The sequence below is a fragment of the Pseudophryne corroboree genome, assembly GCF_028390025.1.
Source record: "Pseudophryne corroboree isolate aPseCor3 chromosome 3 unlocalized genomic scaffold, aPseCor3.hap2 SUPER_3_unloc_25, whole genome shotgun sequence".
NCBI classification, from domain to species: Eukaryota; Metazoa; Chordata; class Amphibia; order Anura; family Myobatrachidae; genus Pseudophryne; species Pseudophryne corroboree.
This window is the reverse complement of record NW_026967514.1, coordinates 811981-837021: the sequence shown is the minus strand read 5'-3', so window position 1 is coordinate 837021 and position 25041 is coordinate 811981. Positions and strand designations below refer to the sequence as shown.

Below are 25041 nucleotides of genomic sequence, written 5' to 3'. Positions count from 1 at the left end.
CTGAAAGGAGTGGTTCTATTAGGGAGTGTGCAGTGCGGAAGAATGGGACCTGATCCTTGTTTGGGGCATAAAGTGCAATAAATGTGTATGGGCAGGTGCATATTTTACACTGCACCATCAAAAGACGGCCCGGGACCAATTTGTGGACTGATATGTCTGACAGCTGGAGGGTTTTGGAGAACACTATCGCTACGCCCTTCGATTTAGAGTCTGGGTTGTTATTGTAAAAAGCCTGGGGGTATCGATAGTTGGTTAGGGGAGGATTCTTAGCTGAGATTTTGAAATGCGTCTCCTGGACCATTGCAACATCCACTCTATCAGCCCAGAGGGACCTCAAAAGGGATGATCTTTTCTCTGGTACATTGAGACCCTTCGCGTTAATCGAAGCGACTTTAATTTTTCCGGTGGACGTCATATGAGATATGTGTTATGTTAGAATGCGTTGAGTCCAGAGTGGTCAGTGAAATGGGGGAAAGGGGAGCAGGGAGGAAAAAGAGGGAGACAGAGCATGGAGAAGAAAAAATAAATAAAATAAAAATATATAATAACATTCAAAAAACATTCAAAAAAACCCGCTTTGGGGTAACCGATCCGTCTAGGGATCGGGCACCCAAGAGGCCAAACAGCCAGGGGCGGGTATGGGGCGGGTAAGGGAGCCACCGCCAAAGGCATAATGATATTGAGAGATAACATTGTATTAACCAATATACATATGTAAGCTAAGCATTCACAATAAGCTGTAAACCTTAAACCTCATCAACAGGAGGAAATCTTCGAATAGTGAAAATGTAGGAAATCTCGTAGTGATGGAACAAGAAATAGTTATAACAATCAACGGCCCAAAACGTATGAGGAGGTGGGGCCGGAGCCTCTGTAACAGCGGAAGTTCACATAGTGGTTCTTCAGTAGCATGAAGCGATTTCACGCTGTATTCTAAGAACAGTGTCACTTTGTGACCTATAGAAATATCCACAAGAAAACTTGGACAATCATAGGGTTCTAGATAATCAGTCAGGTAACAGGTGGATCCTTGTTGGGGAGAGAACCATTAGTGCCTCTTCCTCCACCTTTCCGCACCACCTGCCAAGGTGGTCCTGTGTTCAGGGGCAGGAAAGACGGTATCTATGGAATAGGAAAGTCACAGTCGCGTAGATTAGGTTTTGGTATGCCGAGTCCCGTGCAGAACTCTGGGAGATCCGAGTAGGAGTTGAGGGTGTAGGTTTTTCCAGATGAGGAGACCTGGAGGCTAAAGGGGAAGCCCCACTGGTACTTCAACTGACGTTTGCGGAATTCTTCCGTCAGGGGCTTGAGGGCTTTTCGTTGTTGTAATGTGTGCCAGGACAAATCTTGGTAAATTTGTATCACGGAACCATTGAAGTCTATTCCATCAAGTTGGCGCACTTTGCGCATGATATCCTCTTTTTGGGAGAAATAATGCAACCTACATATGACGTCACGTGGTCTATCCGCGGAGAGGCCTCTTGGTTTCAAGGCGCGATGAGCCCTATCGAAGGTGATGGTATCGTTGGGGTCGTTACCCAGGATCTCGTTAAAGATCTTCGTAAGGGCATCGATCAGGCCTGCTGGAGGTACTTCTTCTGGTAGGCCTCGCACGCGGATATTGTTTCTTCTCCCTCTGTTATCCAAATCTGTCAGCCGCATTTGTAGGGAGCGGATCTCTGATGATTGAGTTTCGATGACGGTCGTCAATGATTTCAGAGTTGTATCAGAGGAAGTTTGGTGGTCTTCTAGGCTTGATACTCGGTCAGATATGTGTGAAATATCCTGTCTCATGGCAGCCAGCTCACGCCTCACTGTGTCTTGTAGATCTTGTTTAGTGGGTAGGGTCTTCATATAAGCTAATATGTCTTGCAGATCCTTGCCACCCGAGGAGGAAGCACGCGACATATCTGCACTCGGGGGAGACGGGTGAGGGGCTGGTGGGAGAGTGGGAGAGGATGTAGCAGGGGGGTTGTCAGTTGGAGCGGGTGAAGTAGGTTGTAGGAAGGGCCTCATTGCGGATTGTGACATGTTCCCTCGAGGAGTCGGTTTGCCTGTCTTCTGAGAGGATTTCTTGTTCCTGGACATCACTCAGTCGGCAGCAATAAGCTTAATTTCCCCTGAATCAAGTTGATGAGGTGAGATATAATTACATATTTAGCATGAAAGTATCTTCAGCTGCATGGCTCCCCGTGGGTTGGCTTCAACAGCACATTACGGCATCAATGGCCACGGCAGCCGGTGTAGGAGCATTTCTTATAGCATTATAGGCTCTGAGTAATTGAGATGTGTTCATTTAATATTTCTTGTGCCAGCAGGGATATATTTCTTCTGTAAATTACCCCAGAGTAACCACTAGAGGGAGCCGTTGGCATGAGCTATACTGTGGAGCCTGTGCCTTGGTGAGGATGCCGGGTATTGTGGAAAAATGGAGTCCCCGGATTCTGGAGGGGAACCAGGCCGTGGCCCGCAGGAGGGTGGTGGTGGTCTCCTTCAGCCCTGTAATATTCAACTCCAGGAGCAGGAGGTTAATGAAGTCCCTTTGATTTTAAATGGGAGCTTGGTTATGGGAGGGGAGTGTGCTCTCGTGCGGGGGGCACCGCGTCAGACTGGCCAGCTAATCCCAGCCGGGACCCTTCAAGGTCGGGCGTCTGGGAGTGCGGCTTGCAAGGTGGGGAGGCAGTGTGTCCTCCTTCTGTGACGGCCAAGCGGTCCGGGCGGGGGAAGCCGCTACGTCCTGGAGCCTCGGGCGGGAGGCAATCAGCCAGCGGCTTAGTAAGGGCGGTTGGCGTAGCGGTCACATGGCGGGCTCCGGCTATGGAGCGGACTCACCGTTGCAAAGTAGTCCGTGTCCTCGTCTCGACGGCGGGTCCCGATGGGTGCAGGGAAGGCAGCTAGGTCCTGGCGGGAGGCCCGTATGTGGCGGGTGGGTGCCGTCCGGTATCCGCTCCACTCCAGGCTTCCGTCTGGGGAGGTAGGCCGCAATCCGCAGGAGCGCTTAAAAGCACTCCCCGACTCCGCGGGCTCCCCAGATGCTGGCAGCAGGGTAGGGGAGATCTCTAGGGCTTCTTTTGGCTGGTTAGGAGTATGGGAGTAGGGGGTTAGGAGGCCTCATTTGCGCCGTTTGGGGAGAGCTGATGTACTGCACGTCTCTTCCAGTTGCCAGCCAAGCCACGCCCCAATCAGTACATATTTGGCTGCAAAGTATCCTAGCTGCATAGTGTGTTAGTGTTAAGTATGAAGATATGACCTTTGGAGATACTCGGAGATAAACAGGAGAGGAACAGAAGGACAGCAGACTATCTTCCCCACCTGCAATTAACAAACTACAGAGAGTAACCTAATCCAGTACCACCAACACCTGCAGCCCGCACAGCCTGGACACTGACCTCCCTGTCTGATTATCTACCAGCCATACTGCTCTCACACATTGCTTTCTGCTCCTCATTTATACTCTCTACAATCACTGTGTAACAATCTCAGCCTTTCCGCTCCTTCCATTATTTACCCAAAAAAGTTTTTCACTGTCTCTGCTTTTACTACATCACCCTTCTCATTGTCCATTTTATATTACACCCACTTCATTCTATATTATTCCTCTGAACAACACTACTGTACTGGAATTATGGCTCCTCGATCCTGTCCCATACCAATCCTCACTGCTAGGTCACCCCACAATTTCCAAACCGCCCACACGCATTCAGAACCCAGCCAACCTCATCCCCATCTCCCCTGTCCCCTCCCTTCTCCTGTGCACTCTGGAATGCTAGATCAATCTGCAACAAGCTGCCAACTATCCACGACCTCTTCATCTCCCACTCTTTTAACCTTCTCGCCATCACTGAAACCTGGCTCTCCTCCTCTGACACCACCTCCCCTGCTGCCCTCTCCTACGGAGGCCTCTCCTTCACCCGATGTCCGCCAGGGTGGAGGCGTGGGCATCCTTCTCTCCCCAAACTGCACCTTTTCGTGTCATCCCACCTGAGCCCTCCCTCACCTTCTCCACCTTTGAGGTCCACACTATCCGCCTCTTCTACCACATTCACCTCCATGTGGCAGTGATCTACCGCCTTCCTGGCTGCTGTTCACCTTTCCTTGACAACTTTGCTGCCTGGCTTCCCCACTTCCTCTCCTCCGACCTCCCCTCTATCATCCTTGGTGACTTTAACATCCCTATCGACATCACTAATGCAGCTTCCACTGATCTTCTTGCCATTTCCACTACTTTTGGACTTTCTCAATGGTACTACAACCCTACTCACAATCTCCGCCACTCCCTCGACCTTGTCTTCACCCACCGATGTGAACTCTCGGATTTCTCAAACTCTTCCTTCCCTCTCTCTGACCACCATCTACTTTCTTTTACCCTCTCATCTTCCCCCTACTCTCCACGTCCAGACCCACCATCACCAGACACATTCTCGGGTCTTTCAACCCCGCTATCCTGTCCTCCCTTGAGACATTCCTCTCTCCTCTTTCCACTATGACTTGTCCCAATCAGGCAGCCTCTTTCTATAACTCTTCCCTTACTGCTGCTCTCGACTCTGTGGCCCCCCTCTCCTCTGTCCCCTCTGCCACTCCAAATCCCAACCCTGGCACACCAAATTAACATGATTCCTACAAAAATGTTCACGCTCCACAGAACGCTCCTGGAGGAGATCTCACTCTCTGGCGGACTTCCTCCATTTCAAGTTTATTCTCTCCTCCTACAGCTCTGCTCTTTCTCTCGCCAAACAATACTTTTTCCAAACACTCAGTCCTCCAGTCCACACCGACTCTTTGAAACTTTCAACACTCTCCTTCGCCCCCCTCCTCCTCCCCTCCTCCATCACTGCCACTGACTTTGCCTCCTTCTTCATCTCCAAAATTGTGGCTATCCAAAATGACATCTACTCCCGTCACCCCTCTGCTGCCCCCATCATCCCTCCCCGTCCTGCTTCTGTCCCACCTCAGACAAGGAAGTATACTCCCTCATCTTATCCCCCCTCAACCTGCCCCTTGGACCCACTCCCTTCTCGTCATCTCTGCTCCCTCCCCCCCACTGCCTGCTCCCACCTTGCTCACCTCTTTAACCTATTGCTCTCTACCGGCATCTTTCCCTCACCATTCAAACATGCTCTGGTGTCCCCTATTCTCAAAAAAACCAACCTCGACCCTTCATCACTCACTAGCTACCTCCCCATCTCTCTTCTCCCATTTACCTCCAAACTACTTGAACGACTGGTCTACAGCCATCTCACAAGCTACCTCTCTGACAAATCCATCCTTGATCCACTACAATCTGGCTTTCGCCCACTCCACCGAGACTGCCCTGGTGAAAGTCACCAATCACCTGCTTTCCGCCAAATCCAGGGGTCACTTCTCTCTGCTTATCCTTCTGGACCTATCTGCTGCCTTTGACACTGTGGATCACCCTCTCCTCCGCACACTCCAAAACATTGGCCTCTCTAGCACCGTCCTTGACTGGTTTACCTCTTACCTCACTAACCTCTCCTTCTCTGTGTCTGCTTCCGGAACAAATTCACACCCTTCTATCCTTCCTGTTGGTGTCCCTCAGGGTTCTGTCCTAGGCCCCCTTCTATTCACCCTGTACACCGCTTCCCTGGGTGCACTCATTAAATCATTTGGCCTTCAATACCACCTCTATGCTGATGACACACAACTCTACCTCTCATCTCCTGATCTGTCCCCCTCTGTTCTCTAATTCAAAAACAAACAAACAAACAAACAAACAAACAAAGAAATCCCGCACCAGAATATTCTGATAATAGATAGTGGCCACAGGGATATAGTCTCTTTAATAACTTATGAATTACAAATACATAGTTTTAGACTGGTGCTACCCACTGATCCTAAAATACATGCGAACAAAGTAAGGAAAAGGGGATCAGTTTCTCTGGGTGCACTCCTTCCCAAGACCAATAGAAATTTTTGGTATTAAATCTGTGTTTCTATACTTTTTTTATATATATCTATATTAACACTTGATTTATATTACCTACCAATACCCATATGGAATAAATGAACTTTATTGATGTCCCATATGAAGTATTATGACCCTAAATTGGGCCGTAAAAGTGAAGTATAAAAACAATATAAAAAGATAGACGTGAATCAGAAAAGCTGACAAATAAAGAAAAAAGAGAATTTATTTGTCCTAGTGTCAAATAATAAAGAGGATTAAAATCAAAGCCGTGTGCCGCCTGTCATTCATTGATGTTTTACACAGCTTTATATTACAATGTTATATATCTAAGAAGAAAAGAAATGGGATATATATATCTCTATTTGTGTATTTTTAATGTGATAATCCCTGATTGATAAAATTCTTCATAAATTTATAACGACCTTATTGTATTATTATGAACAAAATTTGTTCCTGATTTATATATAAGCCTTCTGTTATTTTTGATAAGGGCAAGGATTCCCAGTACAGAAATTCTGTGCTTCAATCCTACCAGAGATACTTTTAAATGTTGCACCTGGTCCCAGAGTGCTGTCTCGATACAAATGTTGCTAATTTTAAGCACAGTATCTAGCTATATTGTAACCATACTGTCTTGTAAGTAGAGAGCTGCAGCATCTCTTACTGAATATAGTATGGTTAGAAATGGTTTTTTTATTTTGAGCACAATACACATTGAGATCTTTACTATAACAAAGCAGTCATATGTGGCTGTGTAGTGCAAGCGTGTAAAATTTATTCATTGTGTTATACAGTCTTTCAAACTGATGTCATTGCACAATGATCGCACACACACACATTTCTGAAAAAGATCAATTTATGTTCTCCTGCTCGGATTGTTGTACATTCGTGTGCTATATAGTCCCCATAAGAAATAATGCCTCTATATTCAACTAGTGCTCAATTGTGTGCTGACAGTAATTAAACTTGGTATCCTGTAATATGATCCACAGTTATTAATCACTTTTACCTCCTGCTCAATATGCGTTTTTCTTATGCCCATATCATATTCCACACCCTTCAAAGATGAGGTTATGGGACAATTTCAAGGCTTATAATATTAGTGCAGTGATGACACAGGGCAGTTTGTATCCCTATATACTGGCAGTACTCATATTAAATATCATGTAGCTGGATGCGCAGTAACATTAACGCTGGTTTTTATTCCTAAATATCACAGACCTGTGTCAGGGAAACAGCACTTGGGTATAATCACCGTGCACATGTACCACGGGATATTTTAGAAGCTATTATGCAAGTATAATAGTATGGAGCAATTATCTCCTCCTTTATGTTATCAGTGTTTGCATGGTATTTGCATGTAATATTCTGTAACTACGTCTATTGCCACAGGCATATGTAAAAATCAGGGCTGGCCGTGTTACATATTACCACATAGTTTTACTCTATACTGTGCTAACTGGTATCTCTGCATATCTGATTGTACAAGCAATATATATATATATATATATATATATCCTTATCTGTATCTACTCCTTTCAACTGTCAGTATTGACGTGCAGTGTTTTGCTGTGGCTGGAAACCTGATGCCTTTAAACAGATGCCACAGACATAAATAGAAAACCGAGGCTGTCTGTACTAAATATTACACCATACTGTGCTGTCCTGGCTAGTACCTTTGCATCCCTATAGATATTAAACAGGGCAATCAATAAGGTTGATAAATAAATACATTGGAATATAATAATTAGCTTGATTACATTCTTTTCCCTAGCGGCGCACGGCTGTTCCCTATGCGCATTTCACTCTATGTTAGAGCTTCGTCAGGGCTCTAGTCTTTTCTTCTTAGATATATAACATTGGAATATAAAGCTGTGTAAAACATCAATGAATGACAGGCGGCACACGGCTTTGATTTTAATCCTCTTTATTATTTGACACTAGGACAAATAAATTCTCTTTTTTCTTTATTTGTCAGCTTTTCTGATTCACGTCTATCTTTCTATATTGTTTTTATACTTCACTTTTACGGCCCAATTTAGGGTCATAATACTTCATATGGGACATCAATAAAGTTCATTTATTCCATATGGGTATTGGTAGGTAATATAAATCAAGTGTTAATATAGATATATATAAAAAAAGTATAGAAACACAGATTTAATACCAAAAATTTCTATTGGTCTTGGGAAGGAGTGCACCCAGAGAAACTGATCCCCTTTTCCTTACTTTGTCCCCCTCTGTCCTCTCTCAGGTCTCCAGCTGCCTCTCTGCCATCTTCTCCTGTATGTCTGAGCGCTCTCTGAAGCTCAACATGGATAAAACTGAACTCATTATCGTTCCCCCAGCCAGAGCAACACCCCCTACAAATATCTCTATCACTGTTGACAACACAATCATCTCCCCCGTTCCCTAACTCCGCTGCCTGGGTGTCACTCTTGACTCCTCCCTCTCCTTTGCACCCCACATCCAAGCTCTGGCGCAATCTTGTCGGTTCCAGACATGCAACATTGCTCCCATCAGGCCATTTCTCTCCCAGAGTGCAACTAAACTTATCATCCACTCATTGGTCATCTCATGACTCGAGTACTGCAACGTTCTCCTCACTGGCCTCGCTTGCTCCCATCTTGTTTCCCTTCAATCTGTCCTCAACTCCACAGCTAGGCTTATCTTCCTCTCCCTCCGCTCCACATCTGCCACTCCCCTTCAACAAAATCTACACTGCCTCCCATTCCCCTACAGAAACTCTTCACACTCCTCACCCTCACATACAAGTCCATCTCTAACTCCACTGCTCCCTACATCTCCAACCTCCTCTCATACTCCCTCCCACCCACTATGGTCAGCCAATGACCATCGCCTCTCCTCTGCCTTGGTCACTGCTTCCCATGCATGAGATCAGGATTTTGCACGTGCTGCACCCTTTCAGTGGAACACACTACCCCGCTCCATTAGACTCTCCCCGACCTTCCAAAGCTTCAAACGGGCACTGAAAATCCACCTATTTATCAAAGAGTACCCCTCCGATACATAACCTAGTCCTTAGGCTACTCCTCCATCCCCCTGCCCCACGCCTTGAACATCTTTGCTTTGCTTGCATACTGCCATCAGGCTTCTTCCCGTTTGCTTGCACCTCATGTCATCTGTCTGTCTCCCCTCCCCACTAGATTGTTAGCTATTCAGAGCAGGGCCCTATTTCCTCTTGTTGTCTAAGCCCTCGTCTCGACACATTTCACTCAGCGACCATCTTTACCTGCTTTTTCTCCTACTGGTAAAGGCCCCTCTCTATCTTTGGCCGCCAGCCCCAAGTAGTACAATGATTACTCACTCGCTACTTACATCTCAGCTGTATTATGTATGAGAATTGTGGTGCTCTTTGTTACCTGTACTCTGTTTCTGTTATTTATTTACTGTAATGCTAAGTTCTGTCTCCCTGTACTGTCATTTGTACGGCGCTGCAAAACACTTGTGGCGCCTTATAAATAAAATGTAATAATAATAATAATACTGTGTCTGTCTCCTTATCAGGGATATTCAGGACATCTCAAATAGAGTAGATAAGAGCTTCCACTCCCTGAGACATTAGCATCCCCCATATTTACATTCACCTCCCCCTCTTCCAGATCTGGCATCTCGACATCACAGACAGACAGACTGGAGAACCTGGGGTGATGAACCTTTTTGGGAAATAAGTATAGGGTGTTTAGAGGATGGTCTGCAGTCTGAATTTTTAATCATAAAATCAGCCATAGACTTCTTTTAAAATCCTTCCTCTCCTGCCTGGCAGTATCCAGGACAGATGAGATGGCTGTAATCATTCCTTTTATTGAGTCCAGCCACGCTGGCTCCTGAGTGCTGCTTTCTTGTGAAGGAGGGCTGCACTGTGCACACAACAGAGATCCCCTGGGGAAGGGGAAAACCTTGTGCTGCAGGACTGGCATATGACCTTCTTACCTGACATACTGTACAGCATAATACACACACACACACACATACATACACACACACACACACACACATACACACACACACACACACACACAGGAACAGGTTACATAACAAAGTAACCCAGAGAGCCTGCTAGGAATGAGAGAGAGGGAGAAACCAGCACACATTCCCTCTACAGCCAAAGCAGTGCTTTGCCGGGCAGTAACTAGGAACCTTAGATAAGGGACCTAGATTATTATATACACATACAGTATATTGCTCCACCCTACCACAAACACCCTTGTACCAAACAAGGAGCTTCTGAGGGTCCCTAGGAGGTAGGAAATGGCGCAATGAGCCACTGGCCCCACTCTCCGGAAATGCCCTGCCCCCCTAATGGCGTGCAGTGTTCCTGCAATAGTTTATACTGGCAAGGTAATATTTGCAAAGAAAATGGGGTTAAACCCCCTTTTTAGCGTCAGTGCCAGTGTGGGCTATCAGGGAGGGACAACGGCAGCACTTAAGCTTTGTGCCCGCTGCCCTAATGCTGACATCTGAACCGGTTTAGTACTCACCACTAAATTAGGGGTGGTGGCATGCTGTGAGAAAGAGCGCACACCGCTGTGGGTGAGCGAAACAACCTGTCCTGTCAGCAGGGATCTGGACCATTAACCCTTCAAGAGGTTGGTACTGGTCCCCCCTAAGCCTCACGACTCAGGCAGACTGGTGCCAACCCGTCCTTCTTGAAAACATCAAACTAAAATACATTATGAAGAAAACTCTCTGGAGCTCCAGAGAATGCACCAGGCTCCTTGGGCACATTTTTCTAAATGTAGTCAGGTAGGAGGGGCATAGAGGGGAGGAGCCAGCACACACTAATGATTTCTTAAAGGTCCAGGCACCAATAGACCCGATCTATACGCCATAGTACTAAGACCATCCCAGAATCCCCAAGAATGTTAGAGAAAGTGGGACATTCCTGTTGACAATCCTTCATGACACTTTACCTAAACCAATCCCGGAGGAGTTGTCGTCTGTTTTGATGTAATATGCTAAAGGAGTAAGACTGTTACAGACACTCAGAGTTTGTTTCCTACTGTAACATGTGCCAACTGGGACTAAGTTACATCTATTTTTGGGCCAGATTTATTTGCTCTTGTTATGGGTATAAAACAAATCTTTTTTTCTTTATTTCCTGTGCTATGTATGAGACACACCAGAGAGTGTGGGGAGGAGACTGGTTAGATTTCTAGGCTGGTAACACACAGTGACATGATATGAGGGGGAGAGCAGGAGTATAATAGAGGCTAATGGCTCCTGATGTATGAGATACACCAGAGAGTGTGGGGAGGTGACTGGTTAGATTTCTAGGCTGGTAACACACAGTGACATGATATGAGGGGGAGAGCAGGGGTATAATAGGGGCTGATGGCTCCTGATGTATGAGATACACCAGAGAGTGTGGGGAGGAGACTGGTCATATCTCTGGGCTGGTAACACAGTGACATGATGTGAGGGAGAGAGCAGGAGTATAATAGGGGATGATGGCTCCTGATGTATGAGATACACCACAGAGTGTGGGGAAGAGACTGGTCAGATCTCTGGGCTGGTAACACACAGTGACATGATGTGAGAAGGAGAGCAGGAGTATAATAGGGGCTGATGTCTCCTGATGTACGAGATACACCAGAGAGTGTGGGGAAAAGACTGGTCAGATCTCTGGGCTGGTAACACACAGTGGCATGATGTGAGAAGGAGAGCAGGAGTATAATAGGGGCTGATGGCTCCTGATGTACGAGATACACCAGAGAGTGTGGGGAGGAGACTGGTCAGATCGCTGGGCTGGTAACACACAGTGACATGATGTGAGGGGGAGAGCAGGAGTATAATAGGGGCTGATGGCTCCTGATGTATGAGATACACCAGAGAGTGTGGGGAGGACACTGGTCAGATCTCTGGGCTGGTAACACACAGTGACATGATGTGAGGAGGAGAGCAGGAGTATAATAGGGGCTGATGGCTTCTGATGTATGAGATACACTAGAGAGTGTGGGGAGGAGACTGGTCAGTTCCCAAAGTTGTACTGACAGAGGAGGGTGTAGTTGTAGTGACTGAGCAAGGAGAATATGTGACTCTAATCTATAATAAGTGTTTATTACTCACATGTGCTGATATCTGTAGGGATCTCCTCCTCTTTACACTGCTGATCACCCCTCACATACGTCTCTTCTTCTCCCTCTATATCTTCTGCCTTTATATCAGTCACATACGTCTCTTCTTCTCCATCTATATCTTCTGCCTTTATATCAGTCACATACGTCTCTTCTTCTTCCTCTATATCTTCTGCCTTTATATCAGTCACATACGTCTCTTCTTCTCCCTCTATATCTTCTGCCTTTATATCAGTCACATACGTCTCTTTTTCTCCCAATGTATCTTCTGTCTTTATATCAGTCACATACGTCTCTTCTTCTCCATCTATATCTTCTGCCTTTATATCAGTCACATACGTCTCTTCTTCTTCCTCTATATCTTCTGCCTTTATATCAGTCACATACGTCTCTTCTTCTCCCTCTATATCTTCTGCCTTTATATCAGTCACATACGTCTCTTCTTCTCCCTCTATATCTTCTGTCTCTCTATCAGTCACATACGTCTCTTCTTCTCCCTCTATATCTTCTGCCTTTATATCAGTCACATACGTCTCTTTTTCTCCCAATGTATCTTCTGTCTTTATATCAGTCACATACGTCTCTTCTTCTCCCTCTGTATCTTCTGCCTTTATATCAGTCACATACGTCTCTTCTTCTCCCTCTATATCTTCTGCCTTTATATCAGTCACATACGTCTCTTCTTCTCCCTCTATATCTTCTGCCTTTATATCAGTCACATACGTCTCTTTTTCTCCATCTATATCTTCTGCCTTTATATCAGTCACATACGTCTCTTCTTCTCCCTCTATATCTTCTGCCTTTATATCAGTCACATACGTCTCTTTTTCTCCCTCTATATCTTCTGCCTTTATATCAGTCACATACGTCTCTTCTTCTCCCTCTATATCTTCTGCCTGTATATCAGTCACATACGTCTCTTCTTCTCCCTCTATATCTTCTGCCTTTATATCAGTCACATACGTCACTTCTTCTCCCTCTGTATCTTCTGCCTTTATATCAGTCACATACGTCTCTTCTTCTCCCTCTATATCTTCTGCCTTTATATCAGTCACATACGTCTCTTCTTCTACCTCTATATCTTTGACTTTAATATTATTTAATTGGGCGTCACCCTATGTAAACCATTAATAAAAGAAGACTAATAATTGTTGATTTCAGTAATAGATTAAACAATACAAATATAATGACACACAGCTCCTCTACAGATCATATAGTGACAGTCACTTTGGTATATTGGTGAGACCCTAAATCCCACCTACCTGATCCTCCTGTGGGATCCTGTGATTCTCCTCTGTACAATCCTGGGAATACAGCGGACGGGGACATCTCTCTGGGGTATCTCTGTTACTGGGCCCATCTGTAGGAGACACACAGTGACTGAGTACAGTATATATATGTGATTATCAGGTGATGTGAGTATATAGGGGCCCCCATACCTGCTCTCCCCTGTACAATACATGACAGTCTCCTCTTACCCAGTGATGTGAGGGGCCGGTGATTCTCCATCATCACGTCCTTGTACAGACCCCTGTGTTCCTCTATATACTCCCCCTCCTGCATGGAGACATAGACAGTGACATCCTGACACCTTATAGGAACCTAACACACACAGTGATACAGTCATCACCCAGACACATCCCCTGGTGTTACTGTATAATGTCCCATTCCCAGCAGTCACCTCTCCAGTCATCACCCAGACACATCCCCTGGTGTTACTGTATAATGTCCTATTCCCAGCAGTCACCTCTCCAGTCATCACCCAGACACATCCCCTGGTGTTACTGTATAATGTCTCATTCCCAGCAGTCACCTCTCCAGTCATCACCCAGACACATCCCCTGGTGTTACTGTATAATGTCCCATTCCCAGCAGTCACCTCTCCAGTCATCACCCAGACACATCCCCTGGTGTTACTGTATAATGTCTCATTCCCAGCAGTCACCTCTCCAGTCATCACCCAGACACATCCCCTGGTGTTACTGTATAATGTCTCATTCCCAGCAGTCACCTCTCCAGTCATCACCCAGACACATCCCCTGGTGTTACTGTATAATATCCCATTCCCAGCAGTCACCTCTCCAGTCATCACCCAGACACGTCCCCTGGTGTTACTGTATAATGTCCCATTCCCAGCAGTCACCTCTCCAGTCATCACCCAGACACATCCCCTGGTGTTACTGTATAATGCCCCATTCCCAGCAGTCACCTCTCCAGTCATCACCCAGACACATCCCCTGGTGTTACTGTATAATGTCCCATTCCCAGCAGTCACCTCTCCAGTCATCACCCAGACACATCCCCTGGTGTTACTGTATAATGTCTCATTCCCAGCAGTCACCTCTCCAGTCATCACCCAGACACATTCCCTGGTGTTACTGTATAATGTCTCATTCCCAGCAGTCACCTCTCCAGTCATCACCCAGACACATCCCCTGGTGTTACTGTATAATATCCCATTCCCAGCAGTCACCTCTCCAGTCATCACCCAGACACGTCCCCTGGTGTTACTGTATAATGTCCCATTCCCAGCAGTCACCTCTCCAGTCATCACCCAGACACATCCCCTGGTGTTACTGTATAATGTCCCATTCCCAGCAGTCACCTCTCCAGTCATCACCCAGACACATCCCCTGGTGTTACTGTATAATGTCTCATTCCCAGCAGTCACCTCTCCAGTCATCACCCAGACACATCCCCTGGTGTTACTGTATAATATCCCATTCCCAGCAGTCACCTCTCCAGTCATCACCCAGACACGTCCCCTGGTGTTACTGTATAATGTCCCATTCCCAGCAGTCACCTCTCCAGTCATCACCCAGACACATCCCCTGGTGTTACTGTATAATGCCCCATTCCCAGCAGTCACCTCTCCAGTCATCACCCAGACACATCCCCTGGTGTTACTGTATAATGTCCCATTCCCAGCAGTCACCTCTCCAGTCATCACCCAGACACATCCCCTGGTGTTACTGTATAATGTCTCATTCCCAGCAGTCACCTCTCCAGTCATCACCCAGACACATCCCCTGGTGTTACTGTATAATGTCTCATTCCCAGCAGTCACCTCTCCAGTCATCACCCAGACACATCCCCTGGTGTTACTGTATAATATCCCATTCCCAGCAGTCACCTCTCCAGTCATCACCCAGACACGTCCCCTGGTGTTACTGTATAATGTCCCATTCCCAGCAGTCACCTCTCCAGTCACCACCCAGACACACCCCCTGGTGTTACTGTATAATGTCCCATTCCCAGCAGTCACCTCTCCATGCATCACCCGGACACATCCCCTGGTGTTACGGTATAATGTCCCATTCCCAGCAGTCACCCCTCCAGTCATCACCCAGACACATCCCCTGGTGTTACTGTATAATGTCCCATTCCCAGCAGTCACCTCCCCAGTCATCACCTAGACACATCCCCTGGTGTTACTGTATAATGCCCTATTACCAGCACTCACCTCTCCAGTCATCACACAGACACGTCCCCTGGTGTTACCGTATAATGCCCCATTCCCAGCACTCACCTCTCCAGTCACCACCCTGACACACCCCCTGGTGTTACTGTATAATGTCCCATTCCCAGCAGTCACCTCTCCATGCATCACCCGGACACATCCCCTGGTGTTACAGTATAATGTCCCATTCCCAGCAGTCACCCCTCCAGTCATCACCCAGACACATCCCCTGGTGTTACTGTATAATGTCTCATTCCCAGCAGTCACCTCTCCAGTCATCACCCAGACACATCCCCTGGTGTTACTGTATAATATCCCATTCCCAGCAGTCACCTCTCCAGTCATCACCCAGACACATCCCCTGGTGTTACTGTATTATGTCCCATTCCCAGCAGTCACCTCTCCAGTCATTACCCAGACACATCCCCTGGTGTTACTGTATAATGCCCTATTCCCAGCACTCACCTCTCCAGTCATCACCCAGACACGTCCCCTGGTGTTACTGTATAATGTCCCATTCCCAGCAGTCACCTCTCCAGTCACCACCCAGACACACCCCCTGGTGTTACTGTATAATGTCCCATTCCCAGCAGTCACCTCTCCATGCATCACCCGGACACATCCCCTGGTGTTACGGTATAATGTCCCATTCCCAGCAGTCACCCCTCCAGTCATCACCCAGACACATCCCCTGGTGTTACTGTATAATGTCCCATTCCCAGCAGTCACCTCCCCAGTCATCACCCAGACACATCCCCCGGTGTTACTGTATAATGTCCCATTCCCAGCAGTCACCTCTCCAGTCATCACCCAGACACATCCCCTGGTGTTACTGTATAATGCCCTATTACCAGCACTCACCTCTCCAGTCATCACACAGACACGTCCCCTGGTGTTACCGTATAATGCCCCATTCCCAGCACTCACCTCTCCAGTCACCACCCAGACACACCCCCTGGTGTTACTGTATAATGTCCCATTCCCAGCAGTCACCTCTCCATGCATCACCCGGACACATCCCCTGGTGTTACAGTATAATGTCCCATTCCCAGCAGTCACCCCTCCAGTCATCACCCAGACACATCCCCTGGTGTTACTGTATAATGTCCCATTCCCAGCAGTCACCTCCCCAGTCATTACCGAGACACATCCCCCGGTGTTACTGTATAATGTCCCATTCCCAGCAGTCACCTCTCCAGTCATCACCCAGACACATCCCCCGGTGTTACTGTATAATGTCCCATTCCCAGCAGTCACCTCTCCATGCATCACCCAGACACATCCCCTGGTGTTACTGTATAATGTCCCATTCCCTGCAGTCAGCTGTCCAGTCATCACCACAGACACGTCCCCTGCTGTTACTGTATAATGCCCCATTCCCAGCAGTCACCTCTCCAGTCATCACCCAGACACATCCCTTAGTGTTACTGTATAATGCCCCATTCCCGGCAGTCACCTCTCCAGTCATCACCCAGACACGTCCCCTGGTGTTACTGTATAATGTCCCATTCCCGGCAGTCACCTCTCCAGGTATCACCCAGACACGTCCCCCGGTGTTACTGTATAATGTTCAATTCCCAGCAGTCACCTCTCCATGCATCACCCAGACACATCCCCTGATGTTACTGTATAATGTCCCATTCCCTGCAGTCAGCTGTCCAGTCATCACCACAGACACGTCCCCTGGTGTTACTGTATAATGTCCCATTCCCGGCAGTCACCTCTCCAGGTATCACCCAGACACATCCCCCGGTGTTACTGTATAATGTCCCATTCCCAGCAGTCACCTCTCCATGCATCACCCAGACACATCCCCTGGTGTTACTGTATAATGTCCCATTCCCTGCAGTCAGCTGTCCAGTCATCACCACAGACACGTCCCCTGCTGTTACTGTATAATGCCCCATTCCCAGCAGTCACCTCTCCAGTCATCACCCAGACACATCCCTTAGTGCTACTGTATAATGCCCCATTCCCGGCAGTCACCTCCATGTATTATTACTATAGATATATGTGATGTCACTGTGACACTCCCAGATCCCCTTACCTCCCCAGTCATGTCCCTGTATTATTACTATAGATATAAGTGATGTCACTGTGATGCTCCCAGATGCCCTCGCCTCCCAGTCATGTATCTGTATTATTACTATAGATATAAGTGATGTCACTGTGACACTCCCAGATCCCCCTCACCACCCGCCATGTCCCTGTATTATTACTATAGATATAATTGACGTCACTGTGACGCTCCCAGAACCCCTCACCTCCCCAGTCATGTCCCTGTATTATTACTATAGATATAACTGACGTCACTGTGATGCTCCCAGATGCCCTCACCTCCCAGTCATGTATCTGTATTATTACTATAGATATAAGTGATGTCACAGTGACGCTCCCAGAACCCCTCACCTCCCCAGTCATGTCCCTGTATTATTACTATAGATATAACTGACGTCACTGTGATGCTCCCAGATACCCTCACCTCCCCAGTCATGTCCCTGTATTATTACTATAGATATAAGTGATGTCACTGTGATGCTCCCAGATCCCCTCACCTCCCCAGTCATGTCTCTGTATTACTATAGATATAAGTGACGTCACTGTGACGCTCCCAGATCCCCTCACCTCCCCAGTCAGCAGGTAGATGATCTCCAGGGTAATATTAATTATCCTTTCAGTCCTGTGACCCCCTGTCCTTTTCCATCCTCTGGGAATCAGATAGAATACAGAACATACAACTTGCAATAAAGACTCTGGCTCCTCACAGCTGGAATGCCTAGGAATAAACAAAATACATAACACAGATTTCATATTTAACATAGTAAATATGTAAAACTAAGTAATGAGGGGGGAGGCAGGATACAGGGGACAGTAGGTGAAAGGGAGGCAGTAGATGGGGGGAGGCAGTAGACAGGGGCAGTATATGAGGGGGATGTAGGAGACAGAGGGGCAATAGGTAAGGGGGATATGGTGGCAGCAAATGAGATAGGCAGTAGATGAGGGGGAAGAAGGAGACAGGGGTCAGTAGGTGGGGGGATGCAGGAGACAGAGGGGCAGTAGGTGAGGGGGAGGCAGGAGACAGCGGGGCAGTAGGTGAGGGGGAGGCAGGAGACAGGGAGGCAGTAGGCAGGAGACAAGGTGACAGTATATGATGGGGAGTCAGGAGACAATGAGGCAGTATATGGGGGGAGTCAGGAGACAGAGGAGCTGTAAATGAGGGGGAGTCAGAAGACAGAGGAGCTGTAGATGAGGGGGAGTCAGGAGACAGAGGAGCTGTAGATGAGGGGGAGTCAGGAGACAGAGGAGCTGTAGATGAGGGGGAGTCAGGAGACAGAGGAGCTGTAGATGAGGGGGAGTCAGGAGACAGAGGAGCTGTAGATGAGGAGGAGTCAGGAGACAGAGGAGCTGTAGATGAGGGGGAGTCAGGAGACAGAAGGGCAGTGGGTGAAGGGGAGGCAGGAGTCAGGGGGTGGGTTGGTGAGGGGGAGGAAGGGGGCAGTGGAGTGGGTCAGGGGGAGGATGGAGACAGGGGGCAGTGGAGTGGGTCAGGGAGAGGATGGAGACAGGGGGGCAGTAGGTGAGGGGAAGACAGGGGGTCAGTGGGCAAGGGGGAGGCAGGAGACAGAAGGGGAGTGGGTGAGGGGGAGACAGGACAGGTGGGTGAGGGGGAGACAGGAGATTGGGGAGCAAGGAGACAGGGGTCAGGGGGAGGTGGGAGACAGGAGATTGGGGAGCAAGGAGACAGGGGTCAGGGGGAGGTGGGAGACAGGGGGGCAGTAGGTGAGGGGGAGGCAGTAGATAAGGGGGAGGCAGGAGACAGAAGGGCAGTGGGTGATGTGGAGGCAGAAGACAGGGGGCAGGTGGGTGAGGGGGAGACAAGAGACGGGGGAGGAAGGAGACAGGGGGCAGTGGGTCAGGGGGAGGTGAGAGACGGGGGCAGTAGGGGAGGAGAAGACAGGGGGGAAGTAGGTGAGGGGGGGCACGGGGCAGTAGGTGAGGGGGGAGGCAGTGGGTAGTAGGTGAGGAGGAGGCAGGAGACGGGGTAGTAGGTGAGGGGGGAGGAAGGTGGGAGTAGATTAAGGGGGGAGGCAGGAGACAGCAGGTGAGGAGGGAAGAAGGTGACAGGGGACAGTGGGTCAGGGGAGGAAGGAGACAGGGGGCAGTGGGTCAGGGGGAGGTGGGAGACAGGGGGGCAGTAGGTGAGGGGAGTTTTGGTACATCCCCATGGTACTAATGTGGACCCCAGCACCCTCTAGGACGTTAGAGAAAATAGGATTTTAATTACTTACCGGTAAATCCTTTTCTCGCAGTCTGTAGAGGATGCTTGGCGGCCGCCCAGCGCTTCGTTTTCCTGCATTTCTACTTGGTTAAGTATTGGTTCAGCTGTTGCTGTTCCTCTTTCATGCTTGGTTAGCATAGTTTCTTCAGGTTATATGCTGACTGACATGGTTTCTTCCTGTTTCATGCTAGATAACATGGTTTCTTCGTGTTGCATGAGGGTTGGCATGGTTTCTTCATGTTCCCTGCTGGTTGGCGTGGTTTCTCCATGTTGCCTGCTGATTGGCGTGGTTTCTTCTTGTTACCTGCTGGTTGGCGTGGTTTCTCCATGTTGCCCGATGGTTGGCGTGGTTTCTTCTTGTTACCTGCTGGTTGCCATGGTTTTTTCAATTCGGTGTGAGCTGGTGTGATTCTCACCACTATCTGTGTATTTCCTTCTCTCGAAGTATGTCCCTCATTCCGAGTTGATCGCTCGCTGCCGTTTTTCACAGCGTAGCGATCAGGCTAAAAATCGGCATTTCTGTGCATGCGCTAAGTACTTTCACAAAAAACTTTGTAGTTTTACACAAGCTCGAGCGACGCTTATCAGTCGCTCGAGTGTTTGTTGTTAGATTGACAGGAAAGGGGCGTTTCAGGGCGGCAACTCAGAGTTTCAGGGAGTGTGTTAAAAATCGCAGGTGTGCCAGGTAAAAACGCAGGAGTGGCTGGAGAAACGGGGGAGTGGTTGGCCGAACGCAGGGCGTGTTTGTGATGTCAAACCGGGAACTAAACAGACTGCAGTCATCGCAAGGTAGGAGTAAGTCTCGAGCCACTCTGAAACTGCATGAAATTTTTTAGTTGCAGAACTGCTAATCTTTCACTCGCACTTCTGCTAAGCTAAGATACACTCCCTGAGGGCGGCGGCCTAGCGTGTGCAATGCTGCTAAAAGTAGCTAGTGAGCGATCAACTCGGAATGAGGGCCTATGTCCGTCTCCTCGGGCACAGTGTCTAGACTGAGTCTGGTAGGAGGGGCATAGAGGGAGGAGCCAGCCAACACTATTAAACTCTTTTACAGAGTGTATGTATCCTGATGGACCCGTCTATACCCTATGGTACTAAATGGAAACCCAGCATCCTCTAGAACGTAAGAGAAACATAATATAAATACCTGTTTTCACTACTGCTTGCCAGTGTACACAGGGGGTTATAGTGGGTCCGCCCCAGGGGGGTCCCTTATGCCACCCCTGTGTGTTTGCCGAACCATGAACCGGGGGACCACCCTAGCGAGGCCCATGGTTTGTAATCACCACATTCGTCACCTTCAGGCTACTGTTAGGGGTATGCAGCGATTGTGACCGCTAAGGCGCAGTGTCTGCTGTACAACAACCTCTCGGGACGGTGGTCCTGCAGCGGGGAAGCGGCTCTGACACCTCGCAGGGCCGGTGACCGCACCCGCCCCCCTCCTAACTCCCACGGTGCAGGTATACTGTTACCCATCTCCGGTATACAGTATACAGAAAATAACAAAGTTTTAAAAGAAACTGAAGAAAATCCTCTGGAGCTCCAGAGTGGCATCCTCTCCTGAGGGCACATTTTCTACACTGCCTGTGGGAGGGGCATAGAGGGGAGGAGCCAGCGCACCCAGTGGAATAAATTTAAAGTGCACCAGCTCCTTTGGACTCCATCTATACCCCATCGTACTAGATTACCCCAATATCCCTTACGGATGCTAGAGAAACAATAATAATAGTACTGTAAGGAATCGACTCACCACTGTCACGTCTGTCCGTCGGTGCGGACTTCGTCCGGGGTCCCTGCGTTCTGCTGTCACCCGTCGCCGGGTGTCGTCCTGGGCCTGGGAGCGCTCCTGTTGTCGGCGGGCGTGTGAGCACGTCGCGTTCCCGCCGGGCCGCGGCATTGGCGCCGCCATGACAGTTCTTCCCAGTCTGAGTGCGGCGGCCAATCCGGAGCTTGGCCGCACCCCCTCAAGCTACTCCAGCCAATGCCTGCACATGAAGGGGTATATTAAGAGCTGCAGGATGAGCTTGAGGTTGTCCTGAACTTTGTGTCACTCCTGCGACCCATGTGTCTGGATCTGGTACCTGTTCCTCCGTGTTCCTGGTTACCTACCTGTTCCTCCGTGTTCCTGGTTACCGTCCTGTGACTCCGTGTTCCTGGTTACCTTCCTGTGACTCCGTGTTTCTGGTCATCTTCCTACAGCTCCGTGGAACTACAAGCCTCAGCAACACCTGCATTTGTTATAGGCTTCACACTAATCTCCACCAACACAGTGTGCTTCAGCCTCAGCAGTAGAGACTCTCACTCCAGGTGCATTCTATCACCTCACCTGTGATGCAGCTTGCTTGCTGCCTGTGCCTCATCACCTGCACTGTGAACTTTGCTAGTCTCCTGCCTCTGCTACCAGATTTGCTGTATACAATGTGCTGGCTCCACGTTTTAACTACTCTGGTTCCCATACCAGACTATCATTTCACCAGTCATCATTCACCAGTTATTATTTATCAGTTATTATTCATCTGTTGCCATAGACTCTCAGCTTTCACGCTGCACCATTTACATTGCATTCCTTATTGTTTATTTCTGCTGCCTTTGTGAACTTTTTGTTAATAAAACATAATTGCGCACATGCGCAGAAACTTAATCCAGCCTCCTCACTTCTTCCCTCCTACCTCCACTGACCCACTAGCGCCCCCTCCGGGGACACAAGCAAAACCTAACCTGACAAGTACACAACAGGCTGCTCCCCCTGTATAATAATAATAACAGGACACCACAGGCCGCTCCCCCAGTATAATAATAATAATAGGACAGCACAGGCTGCTCCCTCTGTATAATAATAACAACAACAACAACAGAACACTACATGCTGCTCCTCCTGTATAATAATAATAACAGGACACTATAGGCTGCTCCTCCTGTATAATAATAATAACAGGACACCACAGGTCGCTCCCTCTGCATAATAATAACAGGACACCACAGGCCGCTACCCCTGTATAATAATAATAATAACAACAACAACAACATCAGGACACTACAGGCTGCTCCTCCTGTATAATAATAATAATAATAATAATAATAATAATAATAATAACAGGACACTACAGGCTGCTCCCCCTGTATAATAATAACAACAGGACACTACAGGCTGCTCCCCCTGTATAATAATAATAACAGGACACCACAGGCTGCTCCCTCTGTATAATAGTAACAACAGGACACTACAGGCTGCTCCCCTGTATAATAATAACAACAGGACACCACAGGCTGCTCCACCAGTATAATAATAATAATAACAGGATACCACAGGCTGCTCCTCCTGCATCATCATAATAATAATAATAATAATAATAATAATAATAACAAAAAACAGGACACCACAGGCTGCTCCCACTGTATAATAACAACAACAACAGGACACCACAGGCTGCTTCTCCTGTATAACATTAATAACAGGACACTACCAGTCTGGTCCTCCTGTATAACAATAATAACAGGACGACACAGGCTGCTCCCCCTGTATAATAATAATAATTATAATAACAGGACACCACAGGCTGCTCCCCCTGTATAATAATAACAGGACACCACAGGCTGCTCCCTCTGTATAATAATATTAATAACAGGACACCACAGGCTGCTCAGCCTGTATCATAATAACAGGACACCAAAGTCCCTCTGTATAATAATAGTAACAGGACACCACAGGCTGCTCCCTCTGTATATTATGACAGCACAGGATGCCACCCCTGTATATTATGACAACACATGCAGCTCCACCTGTATATTATGACAACACAGGACGCTACCCCTGTATTACAGTAACAGCAGGATCTGCACCACCTGTATTACGGTAACACCGGGGTCTGCGCCACCTGTATTACGGTAACACCGGGGTCTGCGCCACCTGTATTACGGTAACACCGGGGTCTGCGCCACCTGTATTACGGTAACGGCGGGGTCTGCGACACCTGTATTACGGTAACGGCGGGGTCTGCGACACCTGTATTACGGTAACGGCGGGGTCTGCGCCACCTGTATTACAGTAATAGGACACTAGAGTGTCAGCCACCTGTACAGGGATAATGCAGCACCAGAGGCTGCTCCAGCTGCACTATAACAAGGCACCAGAGGCTGCTCCCCCTGTAGTACAGAACCTGACACCAGAGCTGCTCAGCCTATAGAATAATAATAATAATATCATTACCTGCTGCCAGACACAGCAATGGCTGCTCTCTGCTCCTGCTGCCTTGTGGGAATGATAGAAGGAAGGCGGAGCTCAGACCAGGGGAAAATGGCCGCCGCTCCTGACGTCACTACCCGGCCAGGGAACCTATTGTTGCTGCTGCAGCTGATGCAGGCCTTGTCTACAAGAAAATGGCCGCCGGCCTCCTGTACTGAGGACATGTACGGTAATAGTGATTACAGAAGGCGGAGTTGAGGGCGGGGCATGGGATGGGAGGGGCCAGACGCTAGGAAGCAGCCTGTGCCAATCATTCTCTACTTCCGGCCTGAGCGGTCCACCTTACTTCCGGTCACTGCATTCCGTTCCACACACAGGAAGATCACGTGATGGTTGGTTCTAAATCGCGGTTCAGGTAATGGCGACAGGAGGAGCAGCCTGTGGTGTCCTGTTATTATTATTATACAGGAGGGGCAGCCAGTGGTGTCCCTTTGTTATTATTATTATACAGGGGGAGCAGCATATGGTGTCCTGTTATTATTGTTATACAGGGGGAGCGGCATATGGTGTCCTGTTATTATTGTTATACAGGGGGAGCGGCCTGTTGTGTATTGTTATTATTTTTATAAAGGGGGAGTGGCCGGTGGTGTCCTGTTTATTATTACTATTATTATTATTATAGAGGAGAAGCAGCCTGTGTTGTACTGTTTTTATATAGAGGGAGCGGCCTGTGGTGTCCCTGTTGTTGTTGTTGTTGTTGTTGTTGTTGTTATTATTCAGGGATAGCGACCTGTGGTGTCTTCTTATTATTATTATTGTTATTATTATAATACAGAGGGAGTGGTCTGTGAGGTCCTGCTATTATTGTTATACAGGAGGAGCAGCCAGTGGTGTTCTATTGTTGTTACTATTTTCTCTATCGTCCTAGTGGATGCTGGGGTTCCTGAAAGGACCATGGGGAATAGCGGCTCCGCATGAGACAGGGCACAAAAGTAAAGCTTTCCGATCAGGTGGTGTGCACTGGCTCCTCCCCCTATGACCCTCCTCCAAGCCAGTTAGATTTTTGTGCCCGGCCGAGAAGGGTGCAATCTAGGG

General features: G+C 48.1%; 1 protein-coding gene across 1 annotated transcript; it reads right to left on the bottom strand.

Annotated features, from left to right (window-relative positions):
• Positions 1 to 2772: 2772 nt before the first annotated feature.
• On the bottom strand, positions 2773 to 24007 carry LOC134983813 (retinitis pigmentosa 1-like 1 protein). The gene is made up of 6 exons (XM_063949438.1): positions 23971 to 24007; positions 18110 to 18260; positions 13503 to 13581; positions 13287 to 13384; positions 12023 to 13139; positions 2773 to 2966 (listed from the first exon to the last, which is right to left on the bottom strand). The coding sequence occupies exons 3-6, from the start codon at positions 13534 to 13536 to the stop codon at positions 2773 to 2775; spliced, it is 1443 nt and encodes a 480-aa protein (XP_063805508.1). The 5' UTR covers positions 13537 to 13581; positions 18110 to 18260; positions 23971 to 24007.
• Between the last annotated feature and the right edge of the window lie 1034 nt (positions 24008 to 25041).

Bases quoted from the DNA above. Each gene is read 5' to 3' on its own strand.
- LOC134983813 (XM_063949438.1), bottom strand. From the start codon at position 13,536: ATGATGGAGAATCACCGGCCCCTCACATCACTGG. The intron at 13,385-13,502 runs GTAAGAGGAGAC...TGTCTCCTACAG, and splicing joins CCGGCCCCTCACATCACTGG to ATGGGCCCAGTAACAGAGAT. The intron at 2,967-12,022 runs GCACATGTGAGT...CTACCTCCCCAG, and splicing joins GGAGATCCCTACAGATATCA to ACGGAAGCCTGGAGTGGAGC.